Source organism: Poecilia formosa, unplaced genomic scaffold (assembly GCF_000485575.1).
Source record: "Poecilia formosa unplaced genomic scaffold, Poecilia_formosa-5.1.2 Scaffold331, whole genome shotgun sequence".
In the NCBI taxonomy this organism is placed as follows: domain Eukaryota; kingdom Metazoa; phylum Chordata; class Actinopteri; order Cyprinodontiformes; family Poeciliidae; genus Poecilia; species Poecilia formosa.
In genome coordinates this window covers 296,378-315,294 of record NW_006800270.1, presented here as the reverse complement: position 1 = coordinate 315,294, position 18,917 = coordinate 296,378, and the positions used below count along the sequence as shown (strand labels likewise).

Genomic DNA, 18,917 nt, shown 5'->3' with positions numbered 1-18,917 from the left:
AAGTATTAGTGTATTAATACAACTTATGTAATGAAATAAGAATAATTTACTCTTATAATTATTTTCACTCTTTCCTGTCAATAGCAGAGTTAACGTATAATAAATATTTTTTCTCTGGAAAAAAGTAAGAAAAATATGTAGTTTAATGTTTGACAATGACTGATTTATAAGTCAAAAGTCATTTCTAAATAATGTATAAAAAATAAATACAAGAAAATAATTTGTTTCTTGTCTTGAAACGTTAAATGTACATTAAATTATGGAATTATGTAAATATGTTCTTTAATTAAACACTGTAAAAGTGACTGTTCATCAGTGTCATTATAAAAATGGTCAGAATCATTTCTATCAAATAAAAACTTTGTGCTCTTTATTCAGAAATGCCCCAAAACAATTAAATAATCACATCAAAAGCTATAAACTCTGTCTTTAGTCATTTCTTTTATTGCCTAATATATTAATGTGTGTGAGAAAATGTGTCAATGACAGGAATTAATTTAAAATACTTTGTAGAACGGCACTTTGTGAAGTTCGGTCCATTTACTTGTATTAGCTTACTTGGCACATATTCCACATTCAATATGGCGGACGCTGTGACGTATCGCAGCAACGGGCCGACACGCTCCATGAGGCGTCTACGTATTTATGTCTATGGGAACTGTCTTGTTGCTCTAAAGGGAAGTTAAAACTTCACTCCATGAAGTGCGGTATCCTCTTTGCTTCTCTGTCGTCTGTCGTCTTCGTAGCACATCAGTGACTTTTGAAAGAGACGCTAACGCTACTCCGTCATGCAGCTCGGCTGAATGAAGCGCCTTTAAGGTGAAGCTTAAGGAGCTTTTCGAGTGTTTATATTTCAAAACAGAACCATGTAGGGTGAATTTTGCATTTCAAATCGGACCAAGTCTGGACCGTTTCTCTTCACCGATATGGCCTCCATCTTTGTTTCTGAATCAATGGCTCCGCTTAGGGATGACCAGCGGCGCCACCTGCTGGCCGGCGGCCACGCTACAACACAAAGTATAAAAGCTGAATGTTCTTAAAGGTCCGGTTGTGCCAAAATGTATTGAGAAAACCCATTAAACTGTTAAAATAACAATAAACATCTGTTTGTTTCAGCATTCAGTAAGTGATTCTTAAAATTAAATAACATTCAACATATTTTCATAAAGGTCAGTCCATTTTGTCATTATTTTTGTGTTTGTTTTTTGCGATCAAAATCATAGATTTTGTGACACTAAATTAGAAATATTTGTAAGGAATATTTATGATCTTTGCGCAAATGTATGTTAAATGTGACTTTTTATTAATTGCCGTACAACTTGACATCAAGTAAGGCTGATGGTGGGTTCACACCAAAACCGTTATGCTCGTCTGGTTTACATTCAAAGTCCATGTGGAGGCTCGTAGAGGCGCGTCAGACGCGTCAAAATCGCTGTAGCTGTTGTTTTTCGCTGCCGGCCTATTTGTTGGACGCACATGACGCATCAAAAGCTCCAAATGTGCCGGAACGGGCCCTTGATGCGCCTCCGCATGGACTTTGAATGTAAACCCGACGCGCAAAATGTGTTTGATGTGAATGCAACCTAAGGCAGCAGACACTCTTTTTAGCCAATGTTGAGAAAAATCTGCGGTTAAAATCTGAAAAAAATGTGGGGATCTGTTGATTTTGTGTGAATTTTGTGGATTTGTGTCACTGGAGGAACTTATTGATGTAATTTGAAGTCTAGAGGGCCACACAAAAGGCTAACGTGCCAGACTTGACACATGGTCTCAGCGGACATTTTTAATTTACCAATTTGAAGTGGGAACTAATTTTAATCTAATAAATCGTTAATGGACATCCCAGGTGAGAAGTGACCTGTTAAAGTTTGTGAATGTGGTCAGACTGTCAAAGGAGGCAGAACTTCCTCAATTGGACTTGATGAGTTCTTCGAGTACTGATGCCAACAGATGGAGGGACTTTCGGTGAAACGTCTCTCTCTTTGGATGACGTCACATTAAACTCAAAGTGCCATCTAAAACGCCCTAAATCTTAAAACATCTCCAACTAAAAGCCCTGTGATGTGTTTGTCTAAAGGGCAACTGCAGAAGCAAACAGCACACCAGATGGTACTTGAGAACAGCGTGATGTGAATTGTGTTGAGCTTTGGCTCAGCTGACTGAAAAGAGCGAGCAGAAGGAAGGCAGAGTGCACAGCAAGCTGTAAATCTGCAGGTTAGCGTGTGTTTGTTTGTGTGTTTAAGCCATGTGGGTGTGGAGCATCGCAGCCCTGCCAAGGTTTACAACCTCATATCAGGGCTGATTTACAGGCTTCTAAACAAGTGGACTCTCACGCTGTACAAATATGTGTAGAAACTGACTTTACAAGCTTGTTTTTGCACAAATGTAACAAATCCTAAGCATAACTAACAAGTTTAACAGCAGTTCCATGCCTTTTTTCAGTAAAGCTGTTAAAAAGGTTCTTAAATGTTTAGTTTATGCAATGATTACGTTCTTAAAATGCAAAATGGAGATGATTCCTTCTGAGGTCCATGACAAAACTTATGCATATTTAATTACCAAATTAATAATTGACAAATGGAGCAAATGCAGAGCAGAGATCGGTATGCGTACGACTGAATTTACATGCACAATGGGGTGAAAAAGTATGTTCTCCTTATAGATTTCTTCTGTTTTTGCTTTTTTTTAATCACACTTTAATATTTCAGACCAGACAAATTTTAATGTTGGATGAAGATAACTTCATTAGGAAAAAGTAACAGTTAAAGCAATTAACTGAGATTAAACTACTTTTTTGAAGACATTTTAAAACAGTAGAAGAACAAAAGGTGTCCAGCTGTTTATTTACAACTTTAAGGCTTTATGTGCAATAAGTCATCTTTGCAGAACTTCACTTCCATCCCTTACTGACTGCTGGAAGCTCAAGGAACTGCCTGATTATGACACAACTCCATCTACAGCTGCAGTATGTAACTTTTATAAAAAAAATATATATATATATAAAAGAGATAATCCGTGAAAAAAATCAAACTCCTCTTGCCTTCCCCAAGTCCTATCAAGAAACAACCAATCAGAGCCAGGAGGAGGGTGTTAGCGCTGTCAATCACTCTTATTGTGGCGTTGCTCATCGCCATCTGTTCCTCCTCTCCTTCCTTTCTGTTATGAATGCTAAGGGTAGTTAGCATGGCTACAGATGTCGGCGAATAAACGGCAAGTTGTTTCTCCAGCGTTACCACATTTAGCAGTGAGTACATGAGGCTGATTGACAGCGCTGAGACCCTCCTCCTGACTCTGATTGGTTGTTTTTGGTGTATTTCTTCAGACAGCAATAGCAGCTCAGGAAGGAGGTGGAGGAGATCGATGTTTTCACAGATTATTTGTCTTATAACAAACTGTCACAACATGGTGACAGTTTCAACAAATATGTAAAAAAATTATACATTTTATAACTCAAGACGCCGCTGCACATGCTCTTTTCTGCAGACGTCCTTACAAACATACCCATCTCTGGTGTGGTTGTGGACTAAATATCTTTCAAATTGGACATTTCCTGTCGGGTTCATAACAGTTTGTAGAAAAGGACAAAAACAATGTGCAGATGCAGGGTTGAGTCACAACTTTGAGTTTTTCCCTCATGATTCAGGTCCTAAAAGTGGTCTCAAAATGCCATTTGCAGAATTTTTGTTTTGAATTGTGAGCATTCCTATTTAATGACTGAATTACAACAAATAAATTAGTCAGATAATAACCTTTACAGGACTTCACTGAGGTATAACAAGCAGTGAGCAGTAAATTATTGCACATGGCAGCCTGTTGCTGTACCTGCAGGCCGTGCTCCCAGTCGTCTCGTATGAAAACGTTTTCCAGCTCGTGGTTGATTCCCTCCACGCTGCTCGGCACTCTGCATATCAGCGACTTGGGCATCGGGTTTGACGTGAAAGTTGAAGAAGTTCCCTTGTGCTGGAAAGAAACATAACACTGTTTGAAGGTGGAGTAATGATTTAGACATCTTGAAATAAGACAAAAGTAACGTCTCAGCACAATATTGCTATAATTTATTTAAAATTGATAAAGTTTATTTCCACTGGCTGATTATTTCACTTATAACATGAAAAAATGTTGTTAGAAAAAACAATGATCTACCAGTGGAAATAGTACTTTTTAGATCAATTTTAAAGGAATTATTGACTTAAACCAAGCTCCAATATTTAGCTTAAAAGTTACTTGTAAATTAATTTAGTCTTTTTTTCAAGTGCACTGAGATATTTTCACTAAAGAGACACGACTGGATGCAACCACAACACTGCAAAACACAAAATCTTACCAAGTATTTTGTCTAGTTTCTAATGCAAATGAGACAAAACAAACTTACAAGTAACTTTTCAGTGATTTAAGTAAATAATTCCTTCAAATTGATGAAAAAAAGAATTAGTTATTTCATTTATAAAATGGGAAAAATATCTTGTTATAAGTGAAATAATCTGTAGTACTTCTTAGTTAATATTAAGGGACTATTTAAGCAAATAAACCTCACATATCTTGCTGAAAAGTTACTTGTAAGTTAGTTTTGTCTCGAGATATTTGCACTAGAAACTAAACCGAAAATACTTGGTAAGATTTTGTGTTTTTGCAGAGAAGTGGTTTCAGTTAAACAGAACAGAGTTGTGGTCATAAGCATCAGTATTCATGCTGTGTTTGTGCAGCAGCACAGCATCTCTTTTCCTGGGTCTAATGAATGAGCTGCAGCTCAGAGGAAGACATGCCCAGACACATTTCCCTCCTCTGCCTCCGTTTGACCTCCAAGATCAACTTCTCCTGTTTAGGAAAAGTCAACTCAACTGCATGTTCAACACATAATAAATCATGATATTTAATTAACACACAAATCTAAACTACATAACACTAAATATAGATGTTGTTGGCTTGATGAAAGCTTAAATAAATATGGATTTAAAGGTATAAAATGTAGCTACACTGAACTGTTTACTCAGTTTTCTAATCCCCAGCAGCTGTGTTATAGGTTTGTAACCGTCCGTTTCGTTTGGATGTTTTCCTCCAAACTGCTAAGCTCCCTTATCATATCTGTGTGGCCTGTGTAAAATCTTGCATCACCAAGTTGAGTTAATGATAATGTTTTCCCCCTAACGGAGCATGACGGCGTGCGTGACATGAGAAGCCTACCTGTGATTGGCACGCGGCGCTGTGCTGCTGCGGCAGCTGCTGCAGGGAGCTCTGCTCCCTGTCTTTGCTCTGCCTGGTCACCTGCTTGCTGCGCTGCAGCTGCAGGCGCAGCTTAGCGATCTGCTGAAGGTGAAATAAGACGGAGACAGTAAACCAACAAGAAAAGCTGTGTTAAACGTCACACCGACTGCAGTTTTCTGGCCGATCACCGATTACTCATCTTTAACAAGCCTGACCTGCAGACTCTGATTTTTGTCTGAAATGTTGCTAAATGTAGCAAGAAAGACGTTGAGTTGGCAACAGTGGGGCGACTATTGTTAACTGCAGACATGAGCAGGTGAGCCGGTCTGTTAGACAAACCTGCAGAAGAGGACAGTGGTTGGTTTTTAGACCTTTGCATGGAAGTATCAGCCGATCACCCAAAATTAAGAAAATCGGCGTCAATAAATTGGTGCCCAGTTCGTCACACGCATCCAAATATTTAGGATCAGTTAAAAATTTATTCTGCAACAGTTGATGTATAAATTACACATTTCTTTACTGCAGCTGCTTTTCTGTTAATGTTCAATAAAATCTTTGTTTTCTTATTCAAAACAATTATTTGCTTATTTGCATCTTTTAATGGTGTTTCCAATATTGTGTCAAAAAGGCTTAACTGGTTAAATGAATATTTTTTACCTGATTGCCAAAATAATCGTTTAACAAAATACGATGAGTGCTTTTGCATTCTTCTGAAAAGATTTACTAAAACAAACTCGACCTGAATGCAGCCCTGCCACCGCAACAAATTTTTCTGAACGATAAATTTCTCCAGAAGTTACTGCGATAAACAGTAATGTTGTTTCGAGACAATTTTCAAGTAATATAATGGTAATAATGGCATAATAATGCAAGAACATACTAAAATAAACTTTAAAAATAAAACAAAATCAATAAACTTTAAATTCTAATGAACATTTAAAGCTATAACATTTTAAATATCCAAAATAAACAAACAAAACAACAGAAACAACAAATAAAATCAATTATTAAGTCTCTGTAAACAAAATTGTTTTAAAAAAAAGATAGTTGAGACCATCGTGAAGACTTCCATCATCCAGTTTTTGTAGAAAAAGAGAGAAAAGAGAAAGACCATAAATCATTGATCTTGTTTAAATTTATCATGTGATTTATTGCTTATTGCAACATGAATAGTTGAATGTTGCTGCAACACTTCCAGAGTCAGTCTGCTGATGAAATGAGTTGGGTCAGTGGGTGTTGCTACATCTGGCCGAGTAAAAAAACAGGATACCCTTTGTAAGACTAACAGACACAGTTGTGCTGTGCAGACAAAGGTGTGGTTCTTCAGCGCAGATCTTGTACTCCAGGCAACACAGTCAACAAAGAGACGTGCTCCTTTCAGATGTCCTCCCACTCGTTAAAATGCAGAGGTTAGAGAGCAGGAATCCTGCTGCCTGCACTCGCTTAGTGGAAGCAGTCGATAATGACAAGTCCAGGCAGCCCGGGTGTAATCTTAGTTGATGGGAAAAGAGAAATTTTCCTGGCTGTGCTGAGCTATTGATTTCTAGGCCAAGTTGTTCAGGGATTGTCTGCAGAACAGTGAATGCAACATTTTCCAGGCAGGTCAAGTTATAAAGTTAGAGGTGTGCTTAACGGTGATTTATGAAATAAGGGCAAGTCAGAGGCCAGAAGCTGCTGCAGATGCATTTCATAAAAGATTTCATAACTTGTTTTATACCTGCTGTGTTGCTCTGACAGTTTGCTTAATTACAGCTAAACTGGAGCTACTGCTGACTTCATGTACTGCAAAAACACAAAGTCTCACCAAGTATTTTCTATCTAGTTTCTTAGTGCACTTGAAATAAAACAAAGCTAACTGAATAGAAACTTTTCAACAAAACATATGAGCTTGGTTTAAGTAAATTATTCCTTATTTTTATCTAAAAAAGTTCTAGATCCACTGGCAGATTATTTCACTCATCAAATAGGAAAATGTTTTGCTATAAGTGAAATAATCCACCAGTGAACTAGCACTTTTTCAGGAATTATTCGCTTAAATTGAGAAATATTGTGCTGAAAAGTTATTTGTAAGTCAGTTTTGTCTTACTAAGACCAAAGATATTTGGTAAGAGTTTATATTTTTGCAGTGTGGAGCGAAGGTGGAGCTCTCTACAAAGAAAAAAAAAACAAAAAACGATCTGCTGATTTTAAAACGGGAAAAAAGCAGCCCTCCTTCAGTGTGGATCCTCAATACTGTCTGAAAAACAACAGTCCATGATGAGATTCACACAGTGCAGCCGTGCGGAGAACAGAGCAGGGTAAATTTAGCCTGTGGTCTGGAGGCCTGGAGTCCATGTGGTCGGCCGGACGGCCTGCCAAGGCCAGCAGATAGACAGGAGTGGAAACCGACTTTAAGGACGGTAATATTTAGGCTGACCTCAGACTCTGACAAATAAAAACACACTTTAAGTAAATGAAGAACCTCAAGAATGACAGAAACATTTTCTTTACCCAGCTGTGTGGATATAATGACGTGTTAGCTGTGAGCAGCAGCAGTGACCGGATCGTCTGGGAGGTTGAAGAAGGGAAAGTACCTCTTTCAGATGATCTGCGCTCCCCCACGACGCTGATCGCTGGTGAGGACTTCCCAGTTCGGCAGCTTCGTCGATCCAGAGACCTGGAGTCTGAGAAAAATAAACAAAACAAAGTACATTACACGGCATCGAGTCAAAATTAAGAGTTTTTAAGACCTTTTTTAATACCAGCTTGAACGAAACTTAGGCTGACGAGACAATAAATATACAATATAAGTGACCCAGTGGCAAAAACAGTTGATGATACATTTGCACTAATTTACCTGTGATAGACGCAAAAAATAGCTAAGTAGCTAACTAGCAACCGTATATTAGCAGATAGTTACAAACTGCCTCTGCAGAAAAATCCTGCAAGAATAATTAAAAAGAACTGCAATAGTCCAGGCAAACAAAATTTAAGACCTGTGATTAACGTATTCAAGACCGATTTGCATGTTCTTAAATGAGTTTAAGACATTTTAATGCTTAAATTCATGAGTTTAAGACTTTTTAAGGATGTGCAGACAGCTCATGTTATCAAAACTTCTTGCACATCTCTTGTTCCCACCAAGTTGCACCTTTTCTGCGGAACAGGCCGACAGATTTGAATACTTTGTGCAATTAAAAATGGGTGGAGTGCAAGTTTCTGCATCTGGGTGAAAGTAAACCAAAAGACTTGTTCACATTTGATTTAACTGCCTGTACATGAAATGCAAAATTCAAATACTCATAAACCCAAAGAACAAATGTTTGCAGCTGTTTGAAATCTACAGGAACACCACGAAAAACTCTTAAAATTGCGTAAAAGTGCAATACGTTTACCAATCATCTTAGAAATGTGGAACTTGTGTGTTATGTAGAATCATCACATATAGAGTGATCAAGTTTTTGTTACTCGTAATTTTTATAATTTATAGCTTATAGATAACAAAAACCCAAAATTCAGTGTCTCGGAAAATTAGAGTTGGAAACTCCTGGCGTCACTCCCTAATCAGCGAATTAACTCTAGAGACCTTAAGATTAAATTTAAATATAACTGCATTGTTTTTTAACAGCTTTTCAACAATAACTTAGATATGCAATATTTTAATGAAAGTTGTGGATTTGTGCAGAAAATCTGCATTTTAAGTTTGTTTTTTGGTGTAGAAAATAATTATTTTGTCCACTTTTCAGCAAAAAGAAGAGGTTGTGGATCCCCTTCTGGTCAGAAGTCTCCATTTAAGTAAAAGATTGGATATTTGTGGTTCTACTTACTATGAAAATAAAAAAGCAAGGATTAATGTGATTAATAACAGATGAATACTTTTGCTTTGCACCTAAAGTTTTGCATTTAAAGACTGTTTAATTTACCATAATCATAAATAATCTCACCCAAAATATCTTAAAAAGTGTTTCATCTGCGCGAACCACCAAATGTGGACCATTTTGAAAACCATTCTGAGGCCTCCAAATGGCCCACGCGCCACACTTTGCACTCCCCTGATTTAAGGCCTGAAACAGAAACTCCATTTCAACCAAAACTAAACTCCAAGAGTCTAAAATGTTCAGAAAAACACATCTGAAAGCATTTAACAAGTGGTGTGTGTTTCAAAATAAAGCTGCATACCTGGAATCAATGAAAATAAGTACAGCAGTCCCTGAGGAAAAAATCTCTTAAACAAAAAGTTTTTCCTTTTTTTTCCTATTGCGAAGCAGAGTTGCATCAAACTGTGTTGCAAGACACTGAGCTCACATATTTGTCTTCTGACGAGAAAAACACTCCAAACAAAATCCACACATTTAAAGAGCATTCGTGCTTACTTGCCATGAAGACATCTCTGTTAGTTAAAGGTGACATAAAGTTTCCGTCTTTATGTTCTTTCACCTTCAGCAATACAATCCAGAAATTATCCAACAATGCTGACTCTAGTTACAACTACAGGCGTATAAAGCAGAATGAGCCAAGCAATAAACGTTGAGATGTTTGTAGATGATTACAGAAAATCAGCTGATAAACGGGATTTCGTCCTAGAGAGCATAGAGATAGTTCTGTCTCGATGAACTCGCCTTTTCGACCTCTGCTGAAAGAAACGAGGCAACGGTTAAATTATGTAAATTAATGCAAAACCAGAAGCAGGGAGCGGATCTTTCATTGGCCTGCAGAAACCACATACTTCCCCCTGATTGTGTCTATCAGCAGCGGCTCCGCTCTGACAACACGAGCACAGCGGCGCAACACATCGTAAATGTCACCGCCTTCGCCCTGCCTTATGCCCGACTCCGCACAAACAACATCTTCTTTCTCTAAACAGCGCAGGGTGATATGGAATATCACCCTGCGAATAATGACGAACACCGATGGAGCTGTGTGAGCCGGCGCGCTGGCCACGGCTCCCCCAGAAAAGGACACACATTAAATGGATGCTTGTGCTCTCGTAAAAAGGGACCTCTGTGCTTGGCCGCGCTGGATGGCAGATGTGTAACTAGCCTTTAGCATTAACATTTCGTCCATGGCTTCTGGAATGACTTGTGCAGTTTGAAGTTTCTGCCAAACATTCAGGAACTGGAAGCTGCAGTCGAATCTGTTCTTAGCCGATGCAAATGGCTAGAAAGGGCACAGTGGCTTCACACAGTTCACTGCTGAGGAAAAAAATAAAGTTTCACTGGCAAACTGCATCAGAAATGCAGCTTTAACACAAGGCATCTTTAAAACCTTTCATGATTTAAACAACTCTGAAAGCTAAAGATCTGAAGCATCTGTCTGGATTTACAATCTGCAAACTGGAGCCGCAAGTGGCTTTTAACAACTGGTTCAAAATGTTAAGGAATCAACTAATGTTTTTAATACAAATCTGATAACAAATGCTGTTTAAAGCAGTTTTATCATGTAATAGATATTTCTTTCATGACAACAATCACACTAATATTACAAGATGCTGTTTTAATGTGAAGCATAGATGTATCTTTAAACTTTCTATGATTTAAACAACTTCAGTTGTTAAAGATTAGGTGCATATTTCTAGATATGCAAACTGCGGCTCTGGAGCCACAAGTGGCTTTTAATAACTGTCTTAAAATGATAAGGAATCAACTAATGCTTCTAATATAAATCTGATTAGAAATGCTGTTTAAAGCAGTTTTTAATCATGTAATAAATATTTATTTCATGACAAAAATCACACTAATATTTCAAGCGGTGTATTAGATATATTTCTTGTTATTAAGTTGTAAACAATATATTTGCTGCAGTTGAATCAACGCAAATGGCTAGAAAGGGCTTCACACTGCTGAGGAAAAAATAAAGTTTCACTGGCAAACTGAGTCTACTTTCATCAGAGATGCAGTTTTAATGCGAGACATAAATGTATCTTTTAAACCTTTTATGATCTGAACAACTTCAGTTGATTTGGTTCATATTTCTAGATATGCAACCTGAGCTTCTAGATCAGGGAGTCAAACTCATTTTCATTTTGGGCCAAATCAAGATCATGAATGCTCTTAAAGGGCCGGTATGTGTGATAAAACCTGTTAAAATATCAATGAATTTTTAAAAATTAAACAATATTATTTAACATCTTTTCAGTCCCTTCAGGATTTCGTGTTTGTGGCACTAATTTGGAAATATTTGCACTTATTTATGACGGTAAATGTGACTTTTATTAGTCGCTGTATAGATCTTGGACTTTAATCTCAGTTCAGTTAAAGCTGAAGCAGCCGTTTAGTACAAGTAAAAGTTTTTGACAATTTCTGAGAAAAATCTGCTGTAAACTCCCAATTATCTATTAGCGGAAAAAAAGTGTGGGGATTTGTTGATTTTGCGTGAATTTCCACAATAATTCTCAAGAAACTGGAGGTCAATTAATAATACCAAAATTATTTATTTGTGCATCTTTTATTCAGACTTTGTTCCATTTTATAGAATGTTTTTTTTTTTAATTAATTACTTGGGTCACATTTTAAGCCTCTGATTGCTGTAATTTTGGCTCATTTCTCCTGCCAGAATGATCATAATCGGAGATTTTCTTTCTGTGATTTACACATTTATTACGCTTTACAGTCAACAGAAATGTCCCAACTCAGAATGAGCCGGTTGAAGTCGACCCACCAGCATCACGCGTCTGATCCGCCTCAGCAGGTCGTTAAAAGCCTGCAGCACCATGAAATGTAAGAAGGTTTTTCAAAGATCAGCACAGAGCGGCGGAAACACTTTATCATCCTCCACCGTTTATCTGATTCCAGAAAATGTGCTGATTGCAATATTTAATGCAGATGACAGGCGACGGATGGCACACCACAGCGCTGCCTGTATTTGAAGCTTTTTGGATTTCCTGCACACATAAAGCACAGCTGCGTGAGGTTTCACCAAAGTTTCCTATCAAAGCATCTGATCAGCTTCGATGTGAGAGGGCAAAGTGCTAACGTGTTTATTGTAGCATGCGACAGTAACGGTTACATCATTCATTCATTCCCAAGCTTTTATTTAACATCTACATCAGTGGTGTCCAAACATTTTGCATCAAGGGCCAAAATTCCCACGTTGAAAGTATTCAGGGGCCAAAATTTCAATTAAAACACAAAAATATTGAAATGAATTTTTTCTCAATTACCTGCACAACAGACATTTGCCTAAATGTTTAATTATTTACCTTTTTGGGCTTGTTACTTTACGTTTTTTAAGTCTACGAAACATTTTTAAGCTCATTTCAAATGTAATTTTTTTGATATTACAGATTTTTTTTTAACTCAAAAATATTTATGCTTTGAGTAAAAACCTTCTTGATATCAGTAGCACGACTTAACATAATAATGAAAAAAATACTCTAAAAACGTCTTTGTGTTGTTCTTAACATTTTCAGTTTTAGAAGACAAACTAAAAAAAGTACAAAAACTGTTGAATGGCCAAATTTGTGGCATTCTTGAATTTAAGGTCAGGGGCCACACAAAATTAATTCAAGGGCCACAAATCGCCCCCGGGCCACATTTTGGACACCCCTGATCTACATGATCGAGTTGACTCAGATTTACTACGTCAACAACAAAACCTTGGCAGATGACAAACAACTTCCTCATTCTGTCTCCAATAGAGTCCAAAATACCGATGATCAGAGAAAAGACTGAAGCCACTGTTTTAACCTGTTTTAGCAAAAATAATAAATAATGAAACAATGGACCCAATCTTACCAACCACATGACGTTTAATACGACATCAGTCATCTTTAGAACATTGCCAGGGTAAAGGGTTTCCTACCAACGCCTGGTCAAAAAGCTCACATGCTTTTAGTTTTAGTAGGTTAGATAATTGAGATGGTCTATAAAGCAGTCGCTGGAACTTATCCAAAATCCTGTCTGAGTCCTGACCAGGAAAAGAAATCAGTCAGAAAACCGGACAAGAGCAAAACCTGCTGGTTTCTTCAAACCAGAACTGAGAACATTATGGTTTACTATAGCTTTCCTGTAGAGGCAGAACACTGCTGCGTGTGTTAAATTGTGTTAAATTTGTATTTATGTTATTCTTACATTTCTCTGTTCCTTAATTTCCATGTAAAAGACTTTGTGTATGTTTAAGTTTTTGACAGTAAACTTCGAGCAAAAAGAAACATTTCAACTTTTTAAACAACATGCCAGTGAAGTGAGAATGTTGTGAGGCTTTTGGTTCCATTGTTTGCATTTTTATTTAAATTAATAAGAGATTTTGTTCTAAAAGAAGTCAAGCAGGCACATGTGGTAAAGCATGGCGTCTAAATCCCAATTCAATATGCTTCAAGGTGACCTGTTATGTTTCCTGGAACAGGATAGTACAAATCTATCAGCTATACAACATGTTCACTACATTATCTAAAGTCATTCTTAGATAATGTGATTTTATAGTGCACACTAAAATCACACTTTAGGATCTCTCGTCCTTTAAATCCAAATAATCTGCTGCTGGCCACACCCTCAACTCAACTTTTACACTCGCACGTAAAAATGGCTGCAAACAGATGTGCAATTACACAACCTTACTTCTTTGAAAAGCAAAAGTGGATCCTCCTGCACAACTAACAATAATGCAGGAAGTGGTTTCTGGATGCCAACAAAGCCCTTGTCTTTTCCAGCAGCCATTGTACAGCGCATACAGCGGTAAAACCAGCTGACCTAACGTGCTGAAGCTTGGATGTGGTTGCTAGGTAACGGCAAAGTGCTAGTCAACTGTGACAATGACACCAAAAAACATCAACTTATTGCCAAAAAGATGGCTGGATGATTTTTTTAGGAGCAGTGGAAAACCATATGGAAGAATAAAAAAGTGAAAAATTGGTTCTCTTTAGACCAAATCTATCGGCTATACATCAACAGTAAACTCTTAGTCTAAATTACAAAAAAATGTTTTGATAATTTTCTATTGACTACATTTCCACTCCCAACAGATTGTCACAGACTGCCACTTTTATTCACCTGAGCCGTGCAATGTGCTCTGTTGAACCTGCAGCCTTAGCTTGGTGCCTTGTGAACAGGGAAGCGTGCCAGGTGTTGTGCCTGATAATGTAATGCTGCACAGATAAAACTCATAGCCTGCAGCTCACTTCCTATTGTGATTCCCACCCAAAGGGTTACATGCCGACAACATCCTCAAGAATCCAGCTCAGCTCCAAAGCAGGAAATAATGACTGGGTTTCAATTGAATCACAGTGGAATTTGGGCTGTTTTGTTTAGATTGCACGCCGAGACATGCATGCAGCGTCCTGCTGCTATCATTTAGTGGGAGTTTTTTAAAGGGTTGAGGAAAGCGTGACATGTTGGTTTAGCCACTAAATTGTTTATCTGAATGTTTTAAATTCACTTTTCTTTCTGGAAAGTAGTTGATTACCTGTAGTTTTGTGCATTGGTCTAAAAGACACATCAGTTTTTGAGAGAAAATGCCAAACTACTAACACATCCAAAACCAGGATTTTAGATTCATTACCAATTATACTACAACTTGTTGTTCAAAATAAACAAACATTTTGACCTTAAATTAATCACACTTTCAGAAATTAGATTTCAGATATTCACAGGATTATGTGCATAAATTATTGGTGATTTTAAGGCATATTCCACTGTAACCATTTGGTTTACATTATTAAACCAAATTTAATCCTGAATGCACAGAGCTTTAAAAAACGGTAATGATTCTTTTTAGCCTAATAATTATTTGAGTCAACGTTGGCAGCAACAATTGACATCAAGCACTTGTTATAACCAGCAATGAGAAGGCCTGTCATTTTGCTGGACGATAAATAATCCCAGTAATGATGGCAATAAATGATAATATTGTTGTTTTGAACCATTTTGAGGTAATATTATGGTAATAATTGCATAATAACGTATTCTCAAAAACGATAAACTTCTAATGAACATCTAACACAGGAACTGGAAAATATTCTAAATATCCAGCTGTAGGATTTCTCTCATCTTTGATAAAAGACCACAAGCCATTTTTCACGCTAGGTCTAGACTCGAGTTTTTGTTTTGGTTGTATTTACCCAGAATGCCCTACAATTTGGTCCACTTCCTGCTTTTGGAGCGGTCTCCGGTCCGCCTGGCGTTGCAATGTTCATTTTAATTGCAATGAAACGTTTTTACCAGAGTTCGTTTTCTGGGTTTTCTGTGAGGACTTTGGTTTCGGTGTATGTATTTTGGTTCACTTAGACTCGTGTTGTCGCGTCTTGCCCTTGACTGCTTCCAGCCATCTCCAGCTCCCTGATCATTCCTTGTGTGCTTAGCTTCACCTGTGTCGTCTCTTGACCGCTGGACCCTTTACTCCTTCTTTGTCACTCTCTTACCTGTTGCCTCTGTTAACTGGTTTTTGGACATCATTAAACACATTTTCTCTCTTTACCCTGGATCTGACCGTGTTCATCCTCATCTCAACTAGAGCCGTAACGATTCCTCGAATGACTTCAGCACCTCGATTATTAAGATTCCTCAAGAAAAATTATCTGCCTTGAAGCTTCATCAAATTATGTTTTATTATTTAGAGCACCATGTTGTCATTATTATTGTTGCTCTGCGCTCTCATTTCTGCCTGTGAGTTGTTGACGAAAGCTAAGTGTTAGCGGCATAACGTCCAATTTTCAAGTTCAGTCTGGGAGGATTTTATTGATTTATGATAATGTCCTGGTTTTATCATTTTCAGGGACCAACAGACATCCTTAAATTGACTGCCGCGATGCCGGTTCAGAGCGAACAGTGGTGAAGAGCGCAGCGGGTGTACTTATACAGGCGAGAGGGATAAACTGAACACGGCGAGCTGCTCCACTGTCGTTGATGCTTAACGTAAGTGTAACGTTACGGACGAATGTGGCGGAGCGCATCGTGGCGTTACACACCTGGTAGATGAGTTTCTGTGTGTGGCAAGTGAAGGTGTGAAATCCCGTCCCATGAACAGAAAAGCTATAAATGGCTGGACAAGGTGAGAGTTCAGCTGTTAAACTCACTGAAGATGAATTACATAAACCAAAAACTGGAGTATAGTCTTTGGCTTTACCAATATTTCATTTGATCAAATTTATATTTGATTACTTGATTAATCGTCAGAATAACCAACAGAATACTCGATTACTAAAATAATCGTTTACAACAGCCTTAATCTCAACCCTTCATGACATTTTTGGTCATTCACTCCAAAAAACCAACAGGACTTTCCAGACAAATGGACTGGGGTTCGATTAAAGCGGACTGAACACAACTGGTGTGAATGCACCCTTATTTAATGGACCACCACAATTGCAATAGTGTGTTTTTTTGACAAAGACTTGCATACATCTGTAGTGGAAACGCAGCTACTGACGATCTGTGGTTTGTGCTCACATATAACTAATAATGTAAAATGTCAGGCTACACAAACTGTTTGATCAGTCTGCCTTTCTTGTGTGTGAATTGGTGTGTCAGAGCTTTAATCTTCATACGGATTCTCTGTGCTCTGTAACCGCAGGGTCTAGGGCTTGCAGACATATCCTGGAAGCGCGATTAGCATATGTATGGACCCTCTGCTCCTCAACTCCCACACAAAAGGCAGGCAGCCATGAGGGCCAGGTGGTAAGCAGTGGGAATTCTCCTCGCCTCGCCTGGGGGACAGGTGCAAACAACTTCACCTCCATGCAGAGCTGCATTACAGCTCAAAGGAGAGGCCGTCTTGAACTGGTGCAGTGCAAAACAAAAAAGACCAGGGACCTTTTGTCTGCTGCTTTCTGCTGTCATCTTTTAAAAAAAGAGAGATGGGCTCAGGCAGAACTTGCAAACAGGAAGTGGTCTATGACTATTCCTTAAGTGGGTCCGAGCTCCGACAAATCGCTCTGGGACTGTGATGTGCGTCGGATTTTCTCACATTACGATTTTTACTGCCATAACAAATGTTTTCCATCATCCACAGCTCTGAGTCAGACTCTTATGAGCTCATCTCACCAGGACAGGACAGGCTCAACATCACCATGTGCCAAAAAGCATGAAGTCGATTAGATAACGGCGTGCCTAGATGTTTCTCTGCATTTTTATCCTCTCTTTGATAATTGTCAAACTGATTTTCCATACTTTCCAGATCCAGACAGGAACCCTGTAATTAGATGTGTTTACTTTGCACATAGCCACTTCGAGAAACCTCACCAGCTCCCCCCTACCACTTCCTCAGAGAACAAACAAAGAAACGCAAGGCAAATGAGGGGTAAAGGGACGAAGCCCATGTAAATTAGGCTTGGCGGTCTTCATTCAGTCACATGAAAGGCTTCTGTTAGCAATAGGGAGAGCTGCCCCCTTGCAAATCATACATATTCAATATTCTTTCATAACAAGCCCGCAACAAGCGCCGGTCCTTCAAAAATTAAACTCTTTCTGAAACTGGATAATCACGCGTGGGCTGCCAACCAACAGTGAGATCAGGGTAAATGTAAAACTGATGCATGGATATGGAGGGTCAATGGCAACAAACACCAGAAAAAAGACTAATCAATTCTGGCAGATCAATACATTCTGAATTTATTTTGGTTGTCAGCCAATAATATAGCAAAAATACTTTTGGATCATCCTTAACAAACTGCATCCAAATTTTTTGACAATTATGCTTTAGGTAGTCGGACAGGCGATCACTTTAGTTTTTTTGTTGTTTTATTTTTACAGTTGGGAGCAGCTAATTAGTTAGCATCTTAAAAGCTAAAGTAATACCTGTACTGTGAGCCCAAACACCAGAGGAGGAGGACGTTCAAACTTCCATCAATCATAATGACGATGAGCTCATATCCCCTACGCCAACGTCTCTCTGCCACTTACAACACTTATGAATTTCACTTATAACAAGACATTTTTCCCATCTTGTGACTTAATTTATTTGCCAGTGTAACTAGCATTTTTTCATCAATATTTACTTAAAACAAGCCTCTGTATTTTCCTGAAAAGTTGCTTCTAAGTTAGCTTGTCTTATTTCAAGTGCATTAAGACATTTACACTAAAAACAAAAACAAAAATATTTGGCAAGATTTTGTGTTTTTGCAGTGACGGAATTGCATGCAAATGTAGAAAGTTATAAAAATCCTTGTATTATCTAAATAATTTTGGTAAAGTGTGGTGATAGTCTGTGATAGTCCCAGTAAACACCTGGTTTGAGCTGGACTCTCTGTGGTCTGAGTGGTACCTACCTGTGTGGCTTTGTCTTTCATGCAGGAAGGGTACGGTGCGTGGGAGTCCCGAGGCCACTGGCCAGTGAGATAAGGTCCTGTGATGGCGTCCAAGGAAGACGCTCTCCGTATGGCACTGGAGCTACGCACCTGTAGTTTGGATCTTTCCGCTGTGAAGACGGAAACATTTGCCTTAACATACCATCTATATGCAACCCCAAACAACTTAAGCAAACCAATTTCTCAGTTGGTCCATGTGTGAGTGACGTTACTTCAGTTTTTCGTGTTTGCACTTAGGAATTTGACCTTGATCCCTTCTTGTTTTCAAAGATGTTGTTGAACCACATGAGTGAGAAAGGGAGAGAGAAAGAAAGGAGCTTGAAAGCAGAGAGAAATGCCAAAGGCTGAGCAGGAGTATCTCATGTTATGGGAGCAATCTGCTGTGACCTAGAGCAGTTAAGCACACACCACCCACATAAAGAGCTCATAAGCCACCACACTGCAATGCACATCAAAACTGCCTGCATCCACACAACAATCCTGCAGAGGCACGCAATGG

General features: G+C 38.4%; 1 protein-coding gene across 2 annotated transcripts in view; it reads right to left on the bottom strand.

Moving 5' to 3' along the window:
- The window catches only part of glcci1b (glucocorticoid induced 1b), a 32,579-nt gene that overhangs the window by 6,230 nt on the left and 7,432 nt on the right, over nucleotides 1-18,917 (bottom strand). Inside the window, exons 3-6 of one of the 2 annotated variants that reach the window (XM_007573510.2) lie at nucleotides 18,380-18,528; nucleotides 7,776-7,865; nucleotides 5,182-5,301; nucleotides 3,823-3,960 (exon numbers count right to left, since the gene is read on the bottom strand). In XM_007573510.2, coding sequence (XP_007573572.1) covers nucleotides 3,823-3,960; nucleotides 5,182-5,301; nucleotides 7,776-7,865; nucleotides 18,380-18,528 — 497 coding nt within the window. Of the gene's footprint in view, nucleotides 1-3,822; nucleotides 3,961-5,181; nucleotides 5,305-7,775; nucleotides 7,866-18,379; nucleotides 18,529-18,917 lie in introns of both variants that reach the window. The other variant, XM_007573509.2, reaches the window with a different exon arrangement.